The sequence below is a fragment of the Symsagittifera roscoffensis genome, chromosome 1 (genome assembly GCF_963678635.1).
Source record: "Symsagittifera roscoffensis chromosome 1, txSymRosc1.1, whole genome shotgun sequence".
Lineage (NCBI taxonomy): Eukaryota > Metazoa > Xenacoelomorpha > Acoela > Convolutidae > Symsagittifera > Symsagittifera roscoffensis.
In genome coordinates, this window is record NC_087062.1 from 47,843,675 (window position 1) to 47,869,387 (window position 25,713).

General features: G+C 37.4%; 3 protein-coding genes across 6 annotated transcripts in view; 1 reads left to right on the forward strand and 2 right to left on the reverse strand.

The window, feature by feature from the left end:
• The window catches only part of LOC134856779 (uncharacterized), a 151,419-nt gene extending 140,351 nt beyond the window's left edge, over positions 1–11,068 (forward strand). For 3 of the 4 annotated variants that reach the window (XM_063873049.1, XM_063873050.1, XM_063873052.1), the window contains 2 exons: positions 10,599–10,667; positions 10,746–11,068. In XM_063873049.1, coding sequence (XP_063729119.1) covers positions 10,599–10,667; positions 10,746–10,844 — 168 coding nt within the window. In that variant the 3' untranslated portion in view covers positions 10,845–11,068. The remainder of the gene's footprint in view (positions 1–10,598; positions 10,668–10,745) is intronic. The other variant, XM_063873051.1, reaches the window with a different exon arrangement.
• LOC134845296 (RB1-inducible coiled-coil protein 1-like) overlaps positions 1–25,713 on the reverse strand; it is a 524,841-nt gene that overhangs the window by 313,269 nt on the left and 185,859 nt on the right. The gene's annotated exons all lie outside the window — the stretch shown is intronic.
• On the reverse strand, positions 10,932–12,124 carry LOC134856780 (uncharacterized). The gene is made up of 2 exons (XM_063873053.1): positions 11,557–12,124; positions 10,932–11,328 (listed from the first exon to the last, which is right to left on the reverse strand). The coding sequence occupies exons 1-2, from the start codon at positions 11,969–11,971 to the stop codon at positions 11,084–11,086; spliced, it is 660 nt and encodes a 219-aa protein (XP_063729123.1). The 5' UTR covers positions 11,972–12,124; the 3' UTR covers positions 10,932–11,083.

Consider the following 25,713-nt stretch of genomic DNA (forward strand, 5'->3'; position numbering starts at 1 on the left):
ATTTTAAAGCGTTTACTATACTCCCTTATCATGATCCTCTTACATAACTATACTCCCCCATAAATGATTTTTCTTCTAAATTGATCTACTTATCTGACTAGACCATTTTTTACACTGATTGAAGTGAAGTGATCTTAAATTAACTTCGCTAAAAATGATCGAATAAAGTCTTAAAACATTTTCCAACTCAAGAAATGAGATGCAAATGATCTTAGCCAAAAGTTTGATAAGCGATGTTTGCCAAAAAATTATTTAAAAAAAAAGTTTTGATGTGCTGAACAAAATTCAGCACATTTTTTTGACACTTCCAAATTGAAAAACTTGGTTACCAAAGAAACAAGTTTTGACTTGTAACAAAAATACTCAACTTGTAATAACAGTTGGTGGTACAAAATATCAAGGTTGATCAACTTTTGACGAATTACATAAATTATGCAGACTCTGAAAAATAATTGGTCGAAACACAGCCAGCTATTCCCTCATGTTTTTCTTTCCCTCATGTTGGTCAAAACCTAGCCAGTTTGAGTCGAGTCAGTCGAAACATAGCGCACTTGGGTTGAAATCAGTCGAACACTTTTTTCCTTTGGTCGAGTCAATCGAACAAAAACCAGTTTGAGTCCAGACGGACAAAACATAGCACGCTTCAATGTGACAAAACATAGCTATTTTAGGTCGAGTCATTCGAAACATATCTCGAACACATCAACTCGGGAGAGTTTCCCCAGGTTTTTTGGGAATTTGAAAGTTATTAACAGACTTCGTAGATGCACGAAACAATACTATTACGCATGAAAAATAGACGGCGTCTCGGAAGAAAAACGACTCTAAAAGTAGCTCATTTGGAATCATCCCACTAATTATGGAATGAAATGTAAAAGAGTATAGAAAACTTTTGAGTTCAAAATGAGGGGAATAATAATTGAAGAGAAATAATTGTTCCATTATTGATTCTAGACTTTCTTTTATAGAGCAAATTACCAAAATTAAAAATAAATTGACAAAGTTTTGTGGCATGTTTACACGCTGAGACAAAACTTGGGTAAAGATCATTACTAAAAGCTTTTAACGCTGATGTGAAACTAACTTTATCGTACGGATTTTTGGTTTATGCGTCGATTGACCAAATTAAATTGGAAACAGTTGAAATTACAACACAACTACTTTTGAATAAATATTTGCTTCGAGAGAAGAAAATATTCAGTCCAACAGCGCTTGTTATGAAGGCCCCAGAACTACCCACTGCGCACTTTCTACCAATTGTGGCTGCTGGCAATACGCAAATTTTCAAATTTTTAAAATAACGGACTTATTATAAAAGTAAACACATCTTTTCAAATAGCGGTCTTTAAAAAAACTGATTATCACATAGAATAAATTCAGTAATAATGAATGCTTCTCAACCGGAAAGCACCAAAGCGAAGATGATAGACATCAATTTGCGAGCAATTGAAAAATGGGAGGATATTGTAGATAACCATTGCAGCCAAACAATAAACTCAATTATATTCTTTACGAGCTTTCCTTTCGATAGTTATTTAAATTGTCTACCTCACTTTGAGATTCACTCTGGGAGACTTCAGCCATCCCATAGAAGATATTTCTCAATTATGATCATTGACTCAATATATCCTATTGATGATGAGAAACGATAAAACATACTGCTACGATTGCTTCTGTCCTCACATCAGCAGAACCATAGCAGTTGTATAAAAAACTTAAACTTTAAACTGACCTTTAAGACTCAAAAGCTTATCACAACCGATGGATTCACCCTGATTGAAACTCGTTTTATTCAATTTCTATTTTTCTCTTACTTTCTTTTGGATTCTGATATTTTAAAGCGTTTACTATACTCCCTTATCATGATCCTCTTACATAACTATACTCCCCCATAAATGATTTTTCTTCTAAATTGATCTACTTATCTGACTAGACCATTTTTTACACTGATTGAAGTGAAGTGATCTTAAGTTAACTTCGCTAAAAATGATCGAATAAAGTCTTAAAACATTTTCCAACTCAAGAAATGAGATGCAAATGATCTTAGCCAAAAGTTTGATAAGCGATGTTTGCCAAAAAATTATTTAAAAAAAGTTTTGATGTGCTGAACAAAATTCAGCACATTTTTTTGACACTTTCAAATTGAAAAACTTGGTTACCAAAGAAACAAGTTTTGACTTGTAACAAAAATACTCAACTTGTAATAACAGTTGGTGGTACAAAATATCAAGGTTGATCAACTTTTGACGAATTACATAAATTATGCAGACTCTGAAAAATAATTGGTCGAAACACAGCCAGCTATTCCCTCATGTTTTTCTTTCCCTCATGTTGGTCAAAACCTAGCCAGTTTGAGTCGAATCAGTCGAAACATAGCGCACTTGGGTTGAAATCAGTCGAACACTTTTTTCCTTTGGTCGAGTCAATCGAACAAAAACCAGTTTGAGTCCAGACGGACAAAACATAGCACGCTTCAATGTGACAAAACATAGCTATTTTAGGTCGAGTCATTCGAAACATATCTCGAACACATCAACTCGGGAGAGTTTCCCCAGGTCTTTTGGGAATTTGAAAGTTATTAACAGACTTCGTAGATGCACTAAACAATACTATTACGCATGAAAAATAGACGGCGTCTCGGAAGAAAAACGACTCTAAAAGTAGCTCATTTGGAATCATCCCACTAATTATGGAATGAAATGTAAAAGAGTATAGAAAATTTTTGAAGTCAAAATGAGGGGAATAATAATTGAAGAGAAATAATTGTTCCATTATTGATTCTAGACTTTCTTTTATAGAGCAAATTACCAAAATTAAAAATAAATTGACAAAGTTTTGTGGCATGTTTACACGCTGAGACAAAACTTGGGTAAAGATCATTACTAAAAGCTTTTAACGCTGATGTGAAACTAACTTTATTGTACGGGTTTTTGGTTTATGCGTCGATTGACCAAATTAAATTGGAAACAGTTGAAATTACAACACAACTACTTTTGAATAAATATTTGCTTCGAGAGAAGAAAATATTCAGTCCAACAGCGCTTGTTATGAAGGCCCCAGAACTACCCACTGCGCACTTTCTACCAATAGTGGCTGCTGGCAATACGCAAATTTTCAAATTTTTAAAATAACGGACTTATTATAAAAGTAAACACATCTTTTCAAATAGCGGTCTTTAAAAAAACTGATTATCACATAGAATAAATTCAGTAATAATGAATGCTTCTCAACCGGAAAGCACCAAAGCGAAGATGATAGACATCAATTTGCGAGCAATTGAAAAATGGGAGGATATTGTAGATAACCATTGCAGCCAAACAATAAACTCAATTATATTCTTTACGAGCTTTCCTTTCGATAGTTATTTAAATTGTCTACCTCACTTTGAGATTCACTCTGGGAGACTTCAGCCATCCCATAGAAGATATTTCTCAATTATGATCATTGACTCAATATATCCTATTGATGATGAGAAACGATAAAACATACTGCTACGATTGCTTCTGTCCTCACATCAGCAGAACCATAGCAGTTGTATAAAAAACTTAAACTTTAAACTGACCTTTAAGACTCAAAAGCTTATCACAACCGATGGATCCACCCTGATTGAAACTCGTTTTATTCAATTTCTATTTTTCTCTTTTTTTCTTTTGGATTCTGATATTTTAAAGCGTTTACTATACTCCCTTATCATGATCCTCTTACATAACTATACTCCCCCATAAATGATTTTTCTTCTAAATTGATCTACTTATCTGACTAGACCATTTTTTACACTGATTGAAGTGAAGTGATCTTAAGTTAACTTCGCTAAAAATGATCGAATAAAGTCTTAAAACATTTTCCAACTCAAGAAATGAGATGCAAATGATCTTAGCCAAAAGTTTGATAAGCGATGTTTGCCAAAAAATTATTTAAAAAAAAAGTTTTGATGTGCTGAACAAAATTCAGCACATTTTTTTGACACTTCCAAATTGAAAAACTTGGTTACCAAAGAAACAAGTTTTGACTTGTAACAAAAATACTCAACTTGTAATAACAGTTGGTGGTACAAAATATCAAGGTTGATCAACTTTTGACGAATTACATAAATTATGCAGACTCTGAAAAATAATTGGTCGAAACACAGCCAGCTATTCCCTCATGTTTTTCTTTCCCTCATGTTGGTCAAAACCTAGCCAGTTTGAGTCGAGTCAGTCGAAACATAGCGCACTTGGGTTGAAATCAGTCGAACACTTTTTTCCTTTGGTCGAGTCAATCGAACAAAAACCAGTTTGAGTCCAGACGGACAAAACATAGCACGCTTCAATGTGACAAAACATAGCTATTTTAGGTCGAGTCATTCGAAACATATCTCGAACACATCAACTCGGGAGAGTTTCCCCAGGTTTTTTGGGAATTTGAAAGTTATTAACAGACTTCGTAGATGCACGAAACAATACTATTACGCATGAAAAATAGACGGCGTCTCGGAAGAAAAACGACTCTAAAAGTAGCTCATTTGGAATCATCCCACTAATTATGGAATGAAATGTAAAAGAGTATAGAAAACTTTTGAGTTCAAAATGAGGGGAATAATAATTGAAGAGAAATAATTGTTCCATTATTGATTCTAGACTTTCTTTTATAGAGCAAATTACCAAAATTAAAAATAAATTGACAAAATTTTGTGGCATGTTTACACGCTGAGACAAAACTTGGGTAAAGATCATTACTAAAAGCTTTTAACGCTGATGTGAAACTAACTTTATCGTACGGATTTTTGGTTTATGCGTCGATTGACCAAATTAAATTGGAAACAGTTGAAATTACAACACAACTACTTTTGAATAAATATTTGCTTCGAGAGAAGAAAATATTCAGTCCAACAGCGCTTGTTATGAAGGCCCCAGAACTACCCACTGCGCACTTTCTACCAATTGTGGCTGCTGGCAATACGCAAATTTTCAAATTTTTAAAATAACGGACTTATTATAAAAGTAAACACATCTTTTCAAATAGCGGTCTTTAAAAAAACTGATTATCACATAGAATAAATTCAGTAATAATGAATGCTTCTCAACCGGAAAGCACCAAAGCGAAGATGATAGACATCAATTTGCGAGCAATTGAAAAATGGGAGGATATTGTAGATAACCATTGCAGCCAAACAATAAACTCAATTATATTCTTTACGAGCTTTCCTTTCGATAGTTATTTAAATTGTCTACCTCACTTTGAGATTCACTCTGGGAGACTTCAGCCATCCCATAGAAGATATTTCTCAATTATGATCATTGACTCAATATATCCTATTGATGATGAGAAACGATAAAACATACTGCTACGATTGCTTCCGTCCTCACATCAGCAGAACCATAGCAGTTGTATAAAAAACTTAAACTTTAAACTGACCTTTAAGACTCAAAAGCTTATCACAACCGATGGATCCACCCTGATTGAAACTCGTTTTATTCAATTTCTATTTTTCTCTTACTTTCTTTTGGATTCTGATATTTTAAAGCGTTTACTATACTCCCTTATCATGATCCTCTTACATAACTATACTCCCCCATAAATGATTTTTCTTCTAAATTGATCTACTTATCTGACTAGACCATTTTTTACACTGATTGAAGTGAAGTGATCTTAAGTTAACTTCGCTAAAAATGATCGAATAAAGTCTTAAAACATTTTCCAACTCAAGAAATGAGATGCAAATGATCTTAGCCAAAAGTTTGATAAGCGATGTTTGCCAAAAAATTATTTAAAAAAAAGTTTTGATGTGCTGAACAAAATTCAGCACATTTTTTTGACACTTTCAAATTGAAAAACTTGGTTACCAAAGAAACAAGTTTTGACTTGTAACAAAAATACTCAACTTGTAATAACAGTTGGTGGTACAAAATATCAAGGTTGATCAACTTTTGACGAATTACATAAATTATGCAGACTCTGAAAAATAATTGGTCGAAACACAGCCAGCTATTCCCTCATGTTTTTCTTTCCCTCATGTTGGTCAAAACCTAGCCAGTTTGAGTCGAATCAGTCGAAACATAGCGCACTTGGGTTGAAATCAGTCGAACACTTTTTTCCTTTGGTCGAGTCAATCGAACAAAAACCAGTTTGAGTCCAGACGGACAAAACATAGCACGCTTCAATGTGACAAAACATAGCTATTTTAGGTCGAGTCATTCGAAACATATCTCGAACACATCAACTCGGGAGAGTTTCCCCAGGTCTTTTGGGAATTTGAAAGTTATTAACAGACTTCGTAGATGCACTAAACAATACTATTACGCATGAAAAATAGACGGCGTCTCGGAAGAAAAACGACTCTAAAAGTAGCTCATTTGGAATCATCCCACTAATTATGGAATGAAATGTAAAAGAGTATAGAAAATTTTTGAAGTCAAAATGAGGGGAATAATAATTGAAGAGAAATAATTGTTCCATTATTGATTCTAGACTTTCTTTTATAGAGCAAATTACCAAAATTAAAAATAAATTGTCAAAGTTTTGTGGCTTGTTTACACGTTGAGAAAAAATTTGGGTAAAGATCATTACTAAAAGCTTTTAACGCTGATGTGAAACTAACTTTATCGTACGTGGTTTTGCTTTATGCGTCGAATGACAAAATTAAATTGGAAACAGTTGATATTACAGCAAACTACTTTTGAAAAACTATTTGCTTCGAGAGAAGCAAATATTCAGTCCAACAGCGCTTGTTATGAAGGCCCCAGAACTACCCACTGCGCAGTTTCTACCAAAAGTGGCTGGCAATATGCAAATATTCAAATTTTTAAAATAACGGACTTATTATAAAAGTAAACAGATCTTTTCAAATAGCGGTCTTTAAAAAAACTGATTATCACATAGAATAAATTCAGTAATAATGAATGCTTCTCAACCAGAAAACTTCAAAGCGAAGATGAAAGACATCAATTTGCGAGCAATTGAAAAATGGGAGGATATTGTAGATAACCATTGCACCCAAACAAAAAACTCAATTATATTCTTTACGAGCTTTCTATCCGATAGTTACTTAAATTGTCTACCTCACTTTGAGATTCACTCTGGGAGACTTCAGCCATCCCATAGAAGATATTTCTCAATTATGACCATTGACTCAATATATCCTATTTATGATGAAAAGCGATAAAACATACTGCTACGATTGCTTCTGTCCCCACATCAGTAGAACCATAGCAGTTGTATAAAAAACTAAAACTTTAAACTGACCTTTAAACTCAAAAGCTTATCACAACCGATGGATCCACCCTGATTGAAACTCGTTTTATTCAATTTCTATTTTTATCTTACTTTCTTTTGGATTCTGATTTTTTAAAGCGTTTACTATACACCCTTATCATGATCCTCACACATTACTATACTCCCCCATAAATGTTTTTTTTTTCTTCAAAATTGATCCACTTATCTGACTAGACCAGTTTTTACACTGATTGAAGTGAAGTGATCTGAAGTCAACTTCGCTAAAAATGATCGAATAAAGTCTTAAAACAATTTCCAACTCAAGAAATGAGATGCAAATGATCTTATCTAAAAGTTTGATGAGCAATGTTTGCCAAAAAATTCAGCACATTTTTTTGACACTTCCAAATTGAAACAATTGGTTACCAAAGAAACAGGTTTCGACTTGTAACAAAATTATTCAACTTGTTATACTAGTTGGTGGTACAAAATATCAAGGTTGATCAACTTTTGACGAATTACATAAATTATACAGACTCTGAAAAATTTTTGGTCGAAACAGAGCCAGCTTTTCCCTCATGTTTTTCTTTCCCTCATGTTGGTCAAAACCTAGCCAGTTTGAGTCGAGTCGGTCGAAACATAGCGCACTTGGGTCGAAATCAGTCGAAAACCTTTTTCCTTTGGTCGAGTCAATCAAACAAAAGCCAGTTTGAGTCCAGACGGACAAAACATAGCACGCTTCTATGTGACAAAACATTGCTATTTTAGGTCGAGTCATTCGAAACATAACTCGAACACATCAACTCGGGAGAGTTTCCCCATAATTTGAAAGTTATTAACAGACTTCGTAGATGCACGAAACAATACTATTTAGCGTGAAAAAAAGGCGTCGTATTGGGAGAAAAACGACTCTAAAAGTAGCTCATTTGGAATCATCCCACTAATTATGGAATGAAATGTAAAAGAGTATGGAAAAACTTTTGAAGTCAAAATGAGGGGAATAATAATTGAAGAGAATTAATCGTTTCATTATTGATTCTAGAATTTCTTTTATAGAGCAAATTACCAAAATAAAAAATGAATTGTCAAAGTTTTGTGGCATGTTTACACGTTGAGAAAGAAATTGGGTAAATATCAATACTAGAAGCTTTTAACGCTGATGTGAAACTAACTTTATCGTACGGGGTTTTGGTTTATGCGTCGAATGACAAAATTAAATTGGAAACAGTTGAAAATACAACAAACTTCTTTTGAAAAAAATTTTGCTTCGAGAGAAGAAATGAGAGCATAGAAGAAATAAGACGGAGCGAAAAAAAAGTTACATATCTATAAATTATTAAAATTGCTTTGTAAAATTTTAAAAAAAGAGTGCATCTCGACCATAGTTCAGAAAGCTGAAACAAAAAATTATTCAAAAAACTTCGGATAAAAAATTTTCATCTGGGCATATACTTATTTTTACAAAAATCAATCGAAAAACTTCAAAAAAAAACTTTCAAATAACAAAAATTAGAAAAATTTTCAACTTCGTTTCAAATCAATACCCAGATGTTGCACACAATATCAATTATATATCTTCAATCATGAGTCTGTGGACAACTTCATTCGATGAAATTATCAACTGGTTACACTCATTTTTGAGTAGAAATAACATAACAAAAAAATTGCCGTCAAGGTAAGGTATACTGCTGAACTTTTTTTTGGTTTTGCTTTACAATTTTTTTCTTGCATTGAATCAGTTTTTAAATGATTTGTTGATTAAAAGTTTTTATTAAAGACCAACAGAAGACATAACATGAGCAGAGGCGCTTAAAATGGGCTGCAAAGTTCCACCGTTTTCTCGCAATGAGACTTCATTTGGTTCTAAATGTACTGAATTTTACAGTAAAAAGGTCTCCTTTGCAAACAGTTTCATATGACAACGCCACAAGCAAAACTTGTGTTATAGTATGAACTCTCTTTTTATCGTTGGAACGCAAGTATTGTTGCGTCGCAAATATTGTTGCGACAAAATGTGTTCATTTTGATCCAATGCTAAAGATATTAACACAGATTTTCATATTACAAACAGCACTTTAGCTTCAAGGTATCATGTAGCTTAGAGGTAGGGAAGGAGACTCGCAACAATTTAGGAGGGTTTGAACCTGGGCAGGGTCGGATGTTTTCATGAACGGATGCTTCAATTTTATACTAGCTTTAAAGCGTCCTTTCTATAAATTGAAGCTTGATAGTTGGTAAATTTCTTTTTTTTTTCAAATTGACTGGTACTGCTAATGCGTCATAATTGACTTGCGTCACTTAGCAATTATATAGACTCAAATTTTAATTATTCAGTTTTTCCCAGTAGCGTTATCGGTCATATTTTGGCTTGTGTACGCGAAGTGCAATTTCGCCTCTGTGTTATTTATAATTTTTATAATTGTCTCAGTTTTTGATCAATTTATGAATTAAATTTCAGCTCTCGACCATAGCCCGCAAATTATAGCTCTATTATATTGAAATCTTGGTGTGTGGGTTATAGTTGTTTGCTGTTAGCAGGGGCGGATCTAGGATTTTCTCGAGTGGGGGGGGGGGCGGATTTTCAAAAAAAAATTTCGAAAATTTTGTCGACGTTTTTTTAGGTCAACCAAATTGATTTTTCGAGCTCCCCCAAAGCACTGTTTTGTCCCTATGTTGGATAAATTTTCTGCGCCGCAGGCAAAATTTTGGAAAAAAAACAGGCCAAAAACGGCGTTTTTAGGCACTTTTTGGAAAGTTTTTGACCAAAAAAATGCGTTTTTTGGCGCGCGCTCCCCTCTCAAAGTTAGTATATATTGGCGCCAAAGGCGCCTTTAAAACAATTTTAGGGTCCATCACCAAAAATGAATATCTCAAAAGAGTACAAAGGGGGGACCCTTTGTGTCGGCAGTGGGTCGAATCCCTGAGGAGAAAAGCATCCACCCCCCCCCCCCCCCACCCCCCCGTCGCCCCCCCCCCCTAAATCCGTCGTTAGTATGTGAAGACTATTAGGTAAGAGAGCCTAACTTTCAACTAACGAAAAACATAAAGCGGAGAAGCATCACAGAAAGCTTTAGAAAGCGCCGATAAGCTTCAACTGATTATTAAGTTTGATAGGGTTTGATTATGCAAGGTTGGGCAAGAACTGGCACCATGCTACAATTCGTAACAGGCGACAATTTGTAACAAAGCATGGTAGGTAGCGTTGGGTTGATCCGCTTCGCTCAGCTGCGCTTACATCTTGCACAAGAGGATTACTGCGCCTGAATCAATGTGTTGCTCGCTTATTATACTGTTATAAATTGTGACCTGTTGAACGAATTGTCGCCTCACGATTATACAATTGTGCTTGTGTTTTAGTTGAAAGTTAGGTTCTTTCACAAATGCCATTTAGATCGAAAATATTTTAGCACATGTACCCATTGGAAGAGAGACTCCCAGTGTTTCAAAGATTTGGTAACCTCCCTCTATCTTTTCACGTGAGTGCCACATACATTACACGCACTAATCAAACATTTAGACTCCACTATCAAAATGAGTTAAAACAAATGCATTAGGTGTATGGCCAGAAGCTGAACCGGACTTCTGTGGCTGCCCTCATTTCTGTGCTCTTAATTGGACTAGTTGGTCGTATCTGGAGTCTCGCAGATCTCTGACCTGGGGCAAACTCATTTACACAAAGTGCATCATGCTAAATTACTCATTCTTCACCACATTTATCCGACCGAACTTAAAAACAACAGTCATATCAAAATGATAATAAGAAAGAAATTTGGATGTCATCAAAATCTCTTCGTGGTTCCGCACTGCATGCTACTATTATGGAAGCAACTAACAGGAAATGATATATATATTTTTTAAATTAAAATAGGTAAACTAAGTTTTTTGAGTGAATCTAGTTAGAGGAGTTCGTGTGTGCAGTTGTAGGTTTGCTCGTATCGCTTCCTCCCAAAATGAAATGAGTCTTTCTACTGTGGTATGTGGGTGTCAGGGTGTACCTGTCGTTTCTCAGCTCCCCTATCAACTCCCCTCCCCCTCCTTTCTGTCTGTTGATCCTGGGGCGACACATAGGCACAAAACTGGAGATGACTCCTTGTCCTAATGTTTTCGTCATCAGATTACACAAAGCTAGCTCGTCCTCTGTCAATAGTAAAGAGGCTTTGAAAGAAAGTTAAAAGAGTTAGGGAAAAAACATCCGTAAGCGATTGCTTTTCTTCATAAAAATAAATTGAAAGACAAACTCGAAAGGTTATTTTTGTTTTTTCGATAAAGCCAAAGTTTTTCTAAAATCACAGTATCAAAAAAAAATAACTTAAGAAGAAGCAAGTTCTAAGAAGAAAAAACAAAAACATATAAAAAGACGCTTACCGCTAATTTCTGGTCTGCTGAACATGAACTTGACTGTGGGATGTCCAGGCACCGGTCTCGCGTGCCTCTCCCCCAGCCCCTTCTCCTTCAGAGCCCTGTAGTAGGCTGCCTTCTTCTGCCCAATCGTCTCCGTGAACGAATTGTACTGACGCGTATTCAAATTCCTCGCTTTGGTCAGTTTGATTTTCCTCAGAATCGCTTCTTTTTCTATATCTTCATCGTGCGTGTGTCGCGATCTTATTTTCATGGGGATTATTTGGCCCGTTCCAAAAAGTCCCTCATTCGTTTTCAGTGCTTTTGTTGGTTTTGGTAACTCGATATTTTGGCCTAAATCGGGATTTGATTTTCGGATTTGTTTTTCAAATGGAGTGTTCGATGGCACGAGCCACAATTTCGGGTCATAGTATGACTCCATTCGTGTTTCAGATTTTAAGACTTCAAATAGTTTCTACAACTACAAATCAAAATACTCATACCAAATATTCTGCCGTTAAACGATGTTCAGAATTAAACAACAAAGCAGCACATTCAAACGAAGCTTTATTTGATTTATTCTTTCGTTTTTTTATTCACGTTCTTTCTTGTTCTGAGCTTGATTTGAGATGGTAACTTTTCTGACAGGTAGACCAATGATATGCTTCAGATATGGTCCAGAAAATTATGTGGAAACTTGTTTACGGAACGGTTCCTTGAACCAGTTTGAAAAAAGGTGTACCTGTAAAATAATGTTAGCAACTGATGAAACTTTGAAAAGTTTGTTTTTAGAGTTGTATTGATAGCTTAATTTGATTCGCTAAAAATAACGTTTTTTGAAGCAAGCCAGTTGACTATGAAGTTTTCAAGTATTTCAAATTGAAGCATTGACATGAAGCGACTTTGAAATATTTCGAGTGGTTTTGATAGCTTGGACTTGTCGATTGGAAGCTATGTGTTTTTCATTTTTACCCTTTTCAGCTCGAATCGAGTTGATGAAATGGATTTTACCGATGAACTATTCGGTGCATGATATTTATAGGATTCAATACTGAAAAAAGATTTGAGAAAGTTTTTTCAGGCAAGCTATTCAAGTCATTGACCAAAATGGTTTCGGATTGATTTAAATTGATTTTAAAACGATTTTAAATCGATCCAAATTGATTAACAAGTACATTTTGGGAGCTGTAATGGATCTTTAATCGATTTAAAATGATGGATTTAAGAATCTTTAATCTTATTTGGATGGATGTGAGTGTCTAAAGATCAATTTAAATCATTTTGGATGGATTTTTCGACTAGCTAAAATTCACCGAATCTTGCCAAAATCTATTTAAATCCATTTTAAAAGATCTCTGGATCAGATCAACTTTAATGTCTAAAAATCTATTTAATTACAATTTAAGTAAAAACCTATGAAACAAATCAAGAAAATCGTCAAAGTAAATCATCTTTTGAGCTCAAAAATGTTCTACAATATCATAAAAAATAATCACTATAGGCCAGATTTTGAGCAAAATCAAATATAACAAATCAAGAAACGGTTCGATATGAATCAGATGACAACTTAAATCATTTTCAAACTGGAATGAAGTTTTAAAACTATTTGGTCTCTTCATCTGCTACTAGACGCTGTGGATGTAAAATCAAAATTGATTGGCAGCGAAAAAAGGAAATTCAAACTCAAAACCTATTGAAATTGAAAATTTTTCTAAAAAGCAAATCAACCTAAATTGTTTTAAACTCGTTTTCACCCCCCCCCCCCCCCATTTTAAATCAAATTCGGATTTAGGATGATTTTAAATCAAATTTAAATTAATCAAATCAATCTTAATCTTTTCTTTTTGATCTGAATTTTTTCCATGCTAAAATTGATCTGCTTACTTCTTGCTAAAACTGATCTGCATGCCTTTTTCGAGCTAAAATTTATCCTAATCCATTTTTGTCAAGGCCGGAACCCTTCAAATTTTGGAGCTCTTATTGTAGCTTGAAATGACTTGATACAAGCTACAGAAACTAAAGTATTTAAGCATTGAAATTGCTTTGATAATTTAATCTGATGAAAAATTAATGTTTTTATGAAACTATTGTCGAAAATTTGAAGTAATTTCTAATTAGTTTCATTGCTTGAATCAATTCACAAATTTTGTTCAAACAAGCTATTCAAATGATTTAATGCCGAACAGCTCCAACTTGATCGATTTGTTCGCTACCTTTTGATGCATGCTTAAGTGCATGAAATTTTGCAATTACAGTTGTTCATTTTTAGATAATTGGAGCTGGTTGATCAATTGCTACCTTTTTGAAGCAAGCTCATCCAGCGAAAAAAAAATTACTTAAGAATGTTAAGCAACGTACCAAACCTTTAAACTCTGTTAAAGTTCAAGTAACTTGCATAGCTCAAACTCGTCGGCAAAAGTTTCAAGCTTTTCAATCTATGAAAAAAAAACAATTGAATTTTTTTTGTTAACCTGAATCAGCCACCTGTAAACTGGAAATACCAATCTTGAAGCAAGTGAAGTTGCTTTGATAGCGTGAAATGAATGATGCGCTAACTATTTAAAGTTTTTGAAACTTACAAAGCTAAAGTACGAAACGGTTTTGATAGCTTGATGTGATTTGCAAAAAGGTTAAAAAACTTGACGCTGAACTTTTTACGCTATTAGACCTTGAATTTGTGAGCTTGCTTCAAAGGCTTGTTTAGCTGACACTGAATTGTTTTTGATGTAAATTATCAACCGACGGAACAAATTTAATAGCTCGAAAAAACCTCTGAAGATTTTTGAAGCAAATCATCAAACAAAATTTTTAAATAGCTTTAATTGACTCGCGAAAACTTCGGATCTTTTGACAATTTTGGCTAAAAATACTAGCAGACATTTTCAAAGTAGGCTATCAAGCTACATCAACCATTCAAACAGGTACCGACCGCTTTTTTCTGCAATACTACTTGAAGCGTTTCATCCCTTATGTTGTGTCTGTGAACAAAAACTGCCAATTTTTGTAGGCTATCAACATTTTAAAGCTGTCCAATACTTTGAATTGTTTAATTATTTGGTTTTTTTTGAAAAGTTTTCAACAATTCAAGCTATTTGAGTTACTTGAAAAGTTTATTGGTTTCTCATCTGTAGCTTGACTCAGAAAACTTACCGTTTTACGAACCGATTTTGTTGTTCAACAAACTCAATTGTTTCAAACCTTTCTTGCTTGAATCCAAAAAAAATTACCTCAATTACAAGCTATGAAAACACTTTGAAATTGTTCTGAACTCCCCAAAAGATTCGGTGAAAAACGCTTATCTGGAGCAAGCTAGTTGGCGCAGACATTTTGAAAAATTTCAGTTTTTTAAGCATGAAATGGTCACAAGAATTTTTTTTTGGCAGCAATCTTTCGACTCATGAAAATGAAATGTTCAAAGCTGTTTTAATTTAAATAATTGTCTGCTATGGATTGCAGTTTTTCGAAGCAAACTATTGCGCTACAAATCTTGGAAACGCTCAAGTTGTTTTAATAGATTGAACTGGTTTGTAAAAAAATAACAATTTTTGACGCATGCTGGTCTAGTGATGAAACATGAACGTACTTAAAGTTGGTTTAGTACTTGGACGTCGTTCGAAAAAGCATTAAAATTTGGATTCTGATTGATTATTACAGTCAGATAAAATTTTAGAATTAGATAAAAATCAAGAAGCAAAAAACTACCAGAAACTAATAACAGATTGATTTGATTCGATTGAAAAGTGGTTTTCTCAGTTCGATTGGTGTGAGATTTCTATTCTGCGTGTCTACACAACTTGTTCAATATTGGTTGGTTTTTTCGGCTCTTATCATAAACTATGAGCCATCAAAATCTTGGCTTGAACTAGTTGGGTTATGGGCATGATTAACCCTTGCAGGTTGTGAGCTCGCTAAATATCCGTAGGTTGATTTTAAAACCGAAAAATCAATAATAAATTCGTATTCTCCGCAATACAAAATTCATCGGCAATATTGATAATATCATCCAAAATCTGCTCTAAAACAAGTTCATAAATTCATCAATCATCAGATTCAATAAAAACATTGGCGCAAGCTAGCCACAAGAACCGGTCGGTAGTGTCCTTGAGACAAATTGCTCTTTTTGGCGGTCAGCCTTAATCAAGGCTGAACCGAATTAGAACAAAAAAAAACAGTTAAAATAGGATGTAACCCCCATTTTTAGTATATTAATAGATGGGAAGGTGGAGGACTCGAACCTTTATCAACTGGCAAGTTTATATATTCGGTACGTTAGCTTAGGCCGCTCGGCCAACTGTGCTTTTACAGTTTTACATTTTGGTCCAATCATATTCAACTTGTGCATTTATACTCTCGCTTACATTTGCGTTGCAACATACTCCCCCCTGAAGAAGAAAGAACCGGAGCCGTTACACTTTGGTCCAATCATATTCAAGCTTATGCATTTATACTCTCGCTTACATTTGCGTTGCAACATCCTCCCCCCTGAAGAAGAAAGAACCGGAGCGAGCTTAACGGTCGGCCGAGTGACTTCACGGGTTGCGGTCTTAACCAGGGCGGATCGGGCGCAACCGTCCTTTCCGTAGTATAACTTGACGATTCGGGCAAGATGGTAGTACCCACGCAGACTATCGGGCTCAATCACCCACACGCCTGTCTTAAGAGTGGAGGCAGGTTGAGTGTGCCTATTGACACGCTTAGTCAGTGAGGGAACATATTCGCGAAGCCAACGAGACCAAATAGCGTTAGCATACGACTGCGCTTGCACGTACCTTTTCTTGTGGTCGAAGTACTCCCCAGGTAAAAGCGAAGGAAAGCTTGTAGCATGTTGTCCAAGCAAAAAGTGGTTTGGGTTAACGCTTTTAAGTCACGTGAATCAGTACTAACGGGATTGATTGGTCTCGAATTCAAAGCCTGCTCAACTAAGCAGAGCGTTGTTCCTAACACCTCTTCGGTGACTCGCCTACTGCCTAGTATATCGTAAAGCACCGCTTCACGCTTCGGACAAAGCGCTCTGAGGAGCCGCCATAATGGGGTGCGCCTGGCGGGTCAAATTTCCAAGCAATACTTTTGTGTTCAAAAATGGTCGGAGCCATGCCTTTCGAGCTCTTGATGCAGGCAAGTAGTTCCTTTTCCGCAACAACGAAGTTCATGCCGTTATTCGACCAGATCTTGCTTGGTGTACCACGACGCGCAATGAACCGTTCAAGGTCCATGACACAAGAACTAGTGTCCAGAGATGGTACAATCTCAAAATGTACAGCCCTGGTGGTAAGGCAAGTGAAAAGAAATCCCATCTTTTTTTAGTGCTTCTGCGAACCGGAACGTAAAGCGGTCCAAAGTAATCCACACCCGTATGATTAAAGAGTGGTTGCTATATCCGAGACGTTCGACAGGTACATCGGACATAATTGACTGGATGGTACTTGCTTTCCATTTACGGTATGTTACACATTGACTTTCGATAGACCGAAGTAGTTCTCGCAACCCAAGTATTGCATATTTCATATTTGAAACGGAGCGCATGTAATCTAAACCTTGATGAAAGTGTTTGTGGTGGAGGCTGCCGGTCAACAAACGAACTAGGGTATGTCGGGCGTCGAGTAATATTGGGTGCTTAGTATCAAACTCGGTATTCACTAAGGGCACGATCCGTCCGGTGGAACGGATGATACCAGCGGGACCAATAAATGGCGAGTATGTGGCAATTTTACTACTAATTTTAATAGGTTTGCCCGCGGTGAGTGTTAATATGAGCATGATTAATCAGTTTGCTTTCTGCAATATCAAGTTCAGTGGGGTCGGTGATTCGTAAGTCCTTACCGCAAAAATGCTTATGTGAAGGCAGCATCCTCAACATAAAAGCGACTAGTCGTTTATATCTCGTAAAGGATTTGAACTTTTCCCAACTGAACCCGTTTTCGGGATGTTTGATGGATGCGACATCGTTGACGAAGGAACATGATGTCTCCAAGCAATTTTCAACATCACAAGAAGGACCCTTCAAACGAGTTTTATTGATTACACGTTCGTCGGGTATAAACGGCCAATCAGTAGTCCTGAGAAACCTCGGATCAATAACCCAGCTGCTATCCTTGAGGGCTTTCGAAGAAATCCCCCGCGTACCGGTATCAGCTGGATTGTCGCCGCTCAGAACATGGTGCCACTCATCAATAGTGGTCGATTCGAGGATTTCGCCGACACGGTTAGCGACGAATACAGGTAAAATTTCAGTGAAGTTTAGCCACTGCAAACTGTAGTACTACCTGTCCACATGTAGACATGACTAATGCAGACAGTAAGGGCGGTCAGTATATCATTTTTCAGTCGTGTGGCAAGCAGAGCAGCTTGAAGCTCTAGCTTTGGTATAGATAGCGCTTTCATAGGCGCAATGGGAGCTTAACCAAAAATGAAGGAAAATTGAATTTTGTGCGAACTAGAGAGGCGCTCACGCAAAAATCCAACCGCACAGAAATCATCCTGCGAGCTATCACCGAACACGTGGAGCTCAATTTGATCCACAGGCTCTGTGAAGTGTTAGTTGGGAATAGTCAATCGCCCTAAGAGAGGGAGATTGGAGTGCCACTCGAGAAACGTATCTCTTATGTCTTCCGACAATTCGTCGTCCTAACTCTGGCCACTGATTTTCCAAACGTCTTTAAGCAAAAGACGGGCCCTAACGGTGTATGGAGCTATTAACCCAATAGGGTCAAACGCAAAAAAGACGAAACTCAAGACGGTTTGTTGAGTTAATGCCTTATCGAGAGGACAATCCACGCCTCTGCTAACAACCAATGTGTCTTTCACATGGTCCCACTTGAGACCTAGGACGTGTAATGATTGTTCGGCACCGTTATAAATTTCTTTGATGGATGAAGACGAGGTTATGCAATCCTCGGGGTTCATTGCTGCAGTGTTTTTATCAAAATTACTGACAAATTTAGTCAAATTAAATCCTCCCAACTTTAGTAACGAAACAAAATCGAGGCTAATTTTAATTGCATGGGTAACGTTCTCGAACAAATCCATGTAATCGTCCATGTAAAAGTTTTCATTTACGACTGAGGCGGCCTGAGGGTATGTGGACATATTATCAGTTGCTGTTTTTCGCAACACGAAATTGGCGCATGTAGGCAAATCCCGTGCGCCGAAAATATGGCGAGTGTACTAATGAACTACCGCATCGGAAGTGGTATCCTCCCGCCACAAAAAACGGAGCAAAATTTGATTGCGGGCGAGGACTCCTACCTGGAGGAAAATACCCTCTGTGTCCGCGGAGACGGCGTACTTGTTTTGTTGGAACCGCAAAAGTACAAAACTTAAATTTTGGAGTAGGTCCGGACCCACCAATAAGGACTTATTTAAGGATGTGCCGTGAAACTTAGAAGCCCCATTAAGAACTCGGCGCACCTTACCCGGCTGTTTCGGATTTACGACTTTCCTAATGACCTCTCTAAATTTGTCTGCGTATCTTTCGGGCAGTTCAGGGTCTTTACTTAACATTCTCTCCAATATTTTAAATTGCGCGAGTGACGAGTAATATTTGTTTGGTAGACTGACATTACTATCAATCCAAAGCATAGGCACAATGTATCTTTCGCCCTTAGGAACGGTTTCCGAAATTTGGATGGATAAAGCAAGTTTATCCGCGGCGGAACGGGTATCGACTTGTTTGAAAGCACCATAAGATTCCAACTCGTACCAGGAAATTATCTGGTTGGTCAAAGAATAATCTTCAACAACACACTTGAAACACGATGAAGTGGAAACAACGGACGGCGGTAACGGACACTTATGACCCAACCTATCGGTATGCGAACGGAACACGGTGATTTATTATCATCTCCCAATATGAACTCAATGGATCTAACGGTGTGGTAGTAGTCTAGTTCTATAATAATTTCAACCCTTTAGACGATTCAATGTCATGTACATCACTAACAGCGGCATGGGTGGAAGTGTTTTTATTCTCCTTGGATCTGTTTGTTCCAGCCTTATTTGAGACATTCGATTTTTTCTTCCGCTGAAAATTTTTCGCGGTTCCATGGAGCAAGACATTATGTGTGCTATCGAAATCTGGCTTCGGGCGTTTTTTTTTAAGCTCTAGAACATTGCCGGAAACTATGATTGCCATTGAGGCAAGCGAAGCAAAGTTTTTGTTCAGCTACGTATTTTGCTCGCTGAGTAGCATTCTTATCCTTTAAAACAGCACAATTCTACAATGCATGACTACCCTTACGAAAACGCATGGCGGAAACTTAGACTCATCCTGAGCCTTTTCAGTTACCTGGCTATGGGCTGCAAAAATTTTGATTGTTTTTGGTATAACTGGTTCCTCGTTTTTTGCCTTAGCGTTAAGTACACGTAATCTTTCATGAATCTCGGCTTTTTCTGTCAACCAGTTATTAAAGTCTAAGAGTGTTGGGCGCTGCCAATTATGCCTAACAACATGCATTGGCCAAGCTTCCTTGAGGTTAGGTGGAAGGTTACTAACAGCTTGGTTCATTAGGTTAACACCCTTTAGATCATCGTTGAATGATTTGACAACTGCTACGAGGCCAGAGATGGAGGAGGAGAAACTAATGACATTTTCCGAATTTTGCGTCTCAAGTGGAGAAAAAAGTATTGAACTTATCAAGATGCGCACCAACAATAGCGTGTGGTTGACCAAACTTGTACATAACGCCACTATAACTAAATTCCGCAATTGCAGTTTTTGCTTTGCCTGTGACAAGTGTTCTTAAGTTTCAGATCATCGGTGAGAGCAGCGGAGTCAACGGTGGACTTAAACTGACCGAACCATTCGTGCCAGTTTAACGGGTTGCCGTCAAACTGGGCTAACTTCCATTCAAGAAGTTGATCTTTGCGGCTATGCATCAATAATTCCGCCATTTCACGAGCGGAGAGAGGTCGATCCGATGAACAACCTTGGTTCGGATCAGCGGAAGACGGTGCGTAGTCTTCGTTGACTGATAACCAGTACTAGTATAATTGACAAAATGCGGAACATGCTGGGGATGAACTGGCGGAGAAACAAAATACACAGTCCCACCACTTGTAAAAGGGGCGGTGGTTTTACATGGTGGGACAACAGTTGTCACATTAGAAAATTTGTTTCCAGCATTACAGCACTGGGCAGGCGTGACGACTGAGCTCTAGCTGCCAATCGCCATAAGTTTGCATCACTTGTGTAGTAATTGTTGGTATCAGGTGACACAGTATGCGGTACAAAGGGAATATTATGTTGCGTCTGAAATGGCGTTGCATGGCAATTATGAGTCGAAAAGAAAACCGGCGGTGGGTTTACTTCAGAAGATGAGAAGCCACCACCAGCAAATGCAGGTGACAAAGAAAAAAACCAGAAGCGGGTTGTGCCGGTAACATTGGGACAGGTATTGATTCCGGTTGCCCGATGGCAAAACTACCATTAGTTATGTTTGAACTCATGGTCTGTAAAGGAACGGCAGACGGTGGTGGTAACACGTGTGCACTAGAATGCGTATTGTTTACTGGGAATGAAACAGATGGAACAGAAGCTTGCAATGGCAAAAGGCTTGCACTGCCAAATTGAGGCATAGCCCTATATCCATGACTATATATTCCAGGGTCACTCAATGCTGTGTGATCATGGTTATGACTTTTACTGGTGTGGATTGCATGAGCGAGGTTTGCGGAAGTAGTCGGTTCTGACGAAATTGGCTCAGGAGTGAAGGCCAGCAAACCTGGCGCACTAGCAACGTCAGGAGGTGCTTGTGAACTAACAGAGTCTACCCAATCATTAGTCCGATCGGTTGTTACTTTTGAAATAGGTTGACTTGCTCCTGTCGAGTTACTTTCCGCTACCTTCTCGCTAACCTCAGTTGAACTGTCTTCAAGTTCAAACGCTTTCATTTCCATTTCAATTAGTTGTTTTAGGACTTTCAGTCAATTGCTCTAGTTCCAGCTGACTTTGTTCGAACTTAAGACGGTTCTCTTGCTCATTAAGTCTTATAGTTACTTGATACTGCCTTTCCAGCTCCTCATGGCGTCGTTGTGCTAAAGCTAGCTCATGCCGTTTCTCACTTGATGACATAGTGCGAACAGTCGACGTATGAAGAGTGGAAGCAGATTTATCAGACTTAAGTGAGTCAAGCTTTCTACTATCCTTAGACTTATTAATGACCTTAGACCTATTTTCAGATACTGATGCTTCTGAATCTCTTGTTTCGTGCTAGCGCGAGGATGTCTCAGACCTAGTTTGTTGTAAAGATCCCTTGCCCCCTGTAATGCCGGCTGCTAAAAATGACGAAGGTTCAAGGCTCATCTTGTAATTGTGAGCTTCATGCATTACTTTATTGTTCATTTCGGTTTTTTTCTTAAGCCGAAGGTCTTGCTGAGTAATCATTTTTTCAGGGTTTTCCGTTTTTCCCGTTAAAGTAATTAATTGCTCATTTACGTCAACAGATTTTTCCAACGCAATTTTACATTTGTAAACAGCATTACCAATTTTTGTGGTGCGACTATTATTCTCAATGTACTCAAGTAAAAATTTGTGACCTCTAAGCAACTCATTTTCTAGATTTAGACGGGTTTCAAATAACTTGCGTATCTTACTTTGAAATTTTTTGTCCATGTTTTTCACAAACTGACAATGTTTTACGGATGCTCACAAAATAGAAAAAACAATTAATAAAATGAGATACTGTTTTTATATGTAATCAACTTTGCATTAACATATCAACATTAGTTTACAAGATGTGAGAACTTGACGTCTCAAAGCTTCTGCGTGAAGCCTTTTTTTTATAGCTTTTCGAGCTTTGAGTGGTGAGCGGTTTGACTTCTTACCCGTCTTAACGATATTAAGATTAGTGCTATAATGCCTTAGAAGGAGGAGAGTCTTTAACTCAAGGGAAGGAGGCTGGTGAAGCTCTTTCTACTTCTGATTTAGTACCTAGTCCATAGCCTTTTGCTTAGAGATAAAGTCTTTGACGATGTTCAGAACGAGAATACCTGTTGAACCTCTATATCCTCGGCTCCGTTCCGTCTACAGTATACGATCGCACAAAAGTTTGTCCTATACCTTAATAACAAATTAACAAGTTCCACACTACTCAGCCTGCGGTTACTGTTGCTGCGGTGCCTAGTTATCGAGTTATTAATAGTGTCATGCCAAATTACAAGGTCGTTTCGGTGAGACAAGTAGTGATGAAGGTAGTACTGTATTGTTTTCTGAGAGTCCCTAGCGTTAAAGTTCAAACTTAAACCTGGCTTTGTAAAGCAAGTATCTTTGACGCGCTTGTGGGACGGAGCGGGTAGTTTTCGGAGCGCGTGATCCAAGGAACTAGCTCCTAGAACGAATAACTTACACTTAAGGGACCTATGCGACGGCTACGTAGGCTCAAGTACCAAGGGAGTTGGAAAATTAAGTAGATTGGTTGAGCTCCAACAACACACACGGAGTAAACCTGAGGTTGAAAGAATTCAACTTGACTCACTTAATATCACCGTACCTGACCACTTAACACTACGGTCACGCAAAGAGAGCAATAATCGGACGGACAGAAACAGCTTTGATTTACTTGAAGCGAACTGGCTTTCAATTTCACCAAAGTTGGGTGGGGGATCAGGCAAACTGGTTAAGTTCCAACAACAGACGCTGCAGAAACCTGAGGATGAAAAAACTCAACTTGACTCACTTAATATCACCGTACCTGACCACTTAACACTACGGTCATGCAAAGAGAGCAATAATCGGACGGACAGAAACAGCTTTGATTTACTTGAAGCGAACTGGCTTTCAATTTCACCAAAGTTGGGTGGGGGATCAGGCAAACTGGTTAAGTTCCAACAACAGACGCTGCAGAAACCTGAGGATGAAAAAACTCAACTTAATTTGCCTGATATTCCGCTACCAGACCACCTAACATAAGGTTGGTGTCATCATCTTACAGCACAGTTTCGCAGAATTCTGGAGACATTTTGAGGATTTTTTGGTATTTTTTTTAAATGTTTTCACAAAATTTTTCGGAAAATTTTGTTCAGTAGGTTCGAGTCATAAACCAATCCAAAAAACTAGTACAGTACCTCTTGTCTATGTTGCAGTTTCTCGGATTATTATTCCGTTCACATATATCCAAAAGTTTTTGGTATCGAGAAAAAATTGTCAAGTCAGGTTGTCTATGTACCGACTGGAAGATATTTCAGTTCAACGGAACTGTCAAAAAATTTTGGGTATTGAGAAAAATTACCGGGTGCTAGCTTGCGGGAAAAATTCAACCATATAAGACATCGTATAAAATTTTATAGCACAAATGGAAAGTTTCAAAAGTTTGTCGAGTCTTACAGTTTAGGAGATCGGGCGGTCACCGGTCTTACACGGCACTTACGCTCTCTGCAATCCGCAACAGATGCTGTGCAATCCGCTACAGACCCTCTTCAAGCCGCAACATATGAATTCCGACCGACAGCACTCTGTTTGAGCCAACTGCTTTCGTACAACTCTGGGGATTCTGCCAACTGCACTCGTGTCGGGAAAACTGTCCGAGAAACAAATCGAAAGGGAACTATCAACGATCCCGGTCCCTTGTGTCCCTCGGTGAAGCTCGTGTCGTGAAGAGAAAGTAGTCGTGAGACGTCAAGTCCAGTTTGCGAACAACTTTAGCCTCTGTCGCCGACGGATGTCGTCTCGCCGTCAAGGCTGCTTTACCTGGGTTTCGTGATGGCTGACTTCTAAGCTGTGATTGCGTTCCTGTCCGTCAGTCGGATTGCGAGTCCCTTGTTGTGTCGCAATACTAAACTCTGTCCCTGGTGGGGCGCCAAATTGTGCTCGCTAAATCTCCATAGGATGAATTTAAAACCGAAAAATCAAAATAACTTCGTATTCTCGGCAATACAAAATTCATCGGCAATATTGATAATATCATCCAAAATTTGCTGTAAAACAAGTTCATAAATTCACCAATCATCAGCTTCAATAAACACATTGGCGCAAGCTAGCCACAAGAATCGGTCGGTAGTGTCCTTGCTCTTTTTGGCGGTCAGCCTTAATCAAGGCTGAACCAAATTAGAACCAAAAAACAGTTAAAATAGGATGTAACCCCCCTTTTTTTTATTAATACATGGGCAGGTGGAGTTTATATAGTGGCAAGTTTATATAGTCGGTACGTTTGCTTAGGCCGCTCGGCCAACTGTGCTTATGGTTGGTTACATTTTGGTCCAATCATATTCAAGCTTGTGCATTTATACTCTCGCTTACATTTGCGTTGCAACAGGTTGGGTCAAATGCTTTTTTGTTACCATTTTGTCTAGATTAAAAACAACAAGAATTTTTGACGCAGCTGTAGTCTTGCGTGTCATATTTTCTTTGTCTGTGTCGCTAAAAAACTTCTGATGGGAACATTTCTTCAACAAAAGAAACTCCTGCTTGAGCGATCTTAGAAGTTCAACAGATTTAATTCGTTTTAGCGAATACTTTTCTCTAAATAGTCATTGCTCGAGAGCCACTTACACGAAAGCTATTATCAGTAATTTTTTAATGGGTTGTTCCACTCTAGCACTGTGTTTGAGGCCGGAAATAGAAAATGCTGAGGACATCCTGATTGGTGGGTAAGGCCAGTTGTGAGGGTTTATGAAAATGGGTTATCCCAGATAGGCGTCCGTTTCAGTTTACGTTTTTCGTACTTCGTTTCCCTGATGCTAATCATTGTACTAATATTATGAGCCAGCTTTAGATTTGTAAGAAATCAACTCTTTTTATTCTGAAGCTTTGATCTGAAATTCAACCTTATTGTTCCGACTTTTGTAACAAAAGTAACGGAATAATTGTGCTCGGGGTGGGGTTTTTTTTCAGACAAAATTCGACTTTTTAATTAGCCATTTTTGTTGGATTTTTTATATCATTCCAAAGGTATTGTTGTCCTGAGCTTAAATTTGAAAACATATTTAACCTTCTATCATTTTTTTAAAAGTAATTGGGGTTTAAATATGGTCATTTTGGCCCATTTGGGACTATTAACGCGCAATATATTTCGCGTTATTAACGTCTTAGAAGTTTTTGCAAATTGGTTTGAGAAAGTTTATTTGCCATAATTTACTTTTTACTAGGAGCGTAATCTATCACTCTGTAATTTATATGGCGTGTGAGGGATAATTTTCACACAAAAAATCTCAAAATTGAATTAATTTTTTTCATTTTTTTTTTTTTTTTTT

What these genes read in the sequence shown, in the direction of transcription:
- LOC134856780 (XM_063873053.1), bottom strand. Translation starts at nt 11,971, where the DNA reads ATGGAGTCATACTATGACCCGAAATTGTGGCTCGTGCCATCGAACACT. An exon ending in CAGCAGACCAGAAATTAGCG is followed by an intron (nt 11,329 to 11,556) that starts GTAAGCGTCTTT and finishes TACTATTGACAG; the next exon opens with AGGACGAGCTAGCTTTGTGT.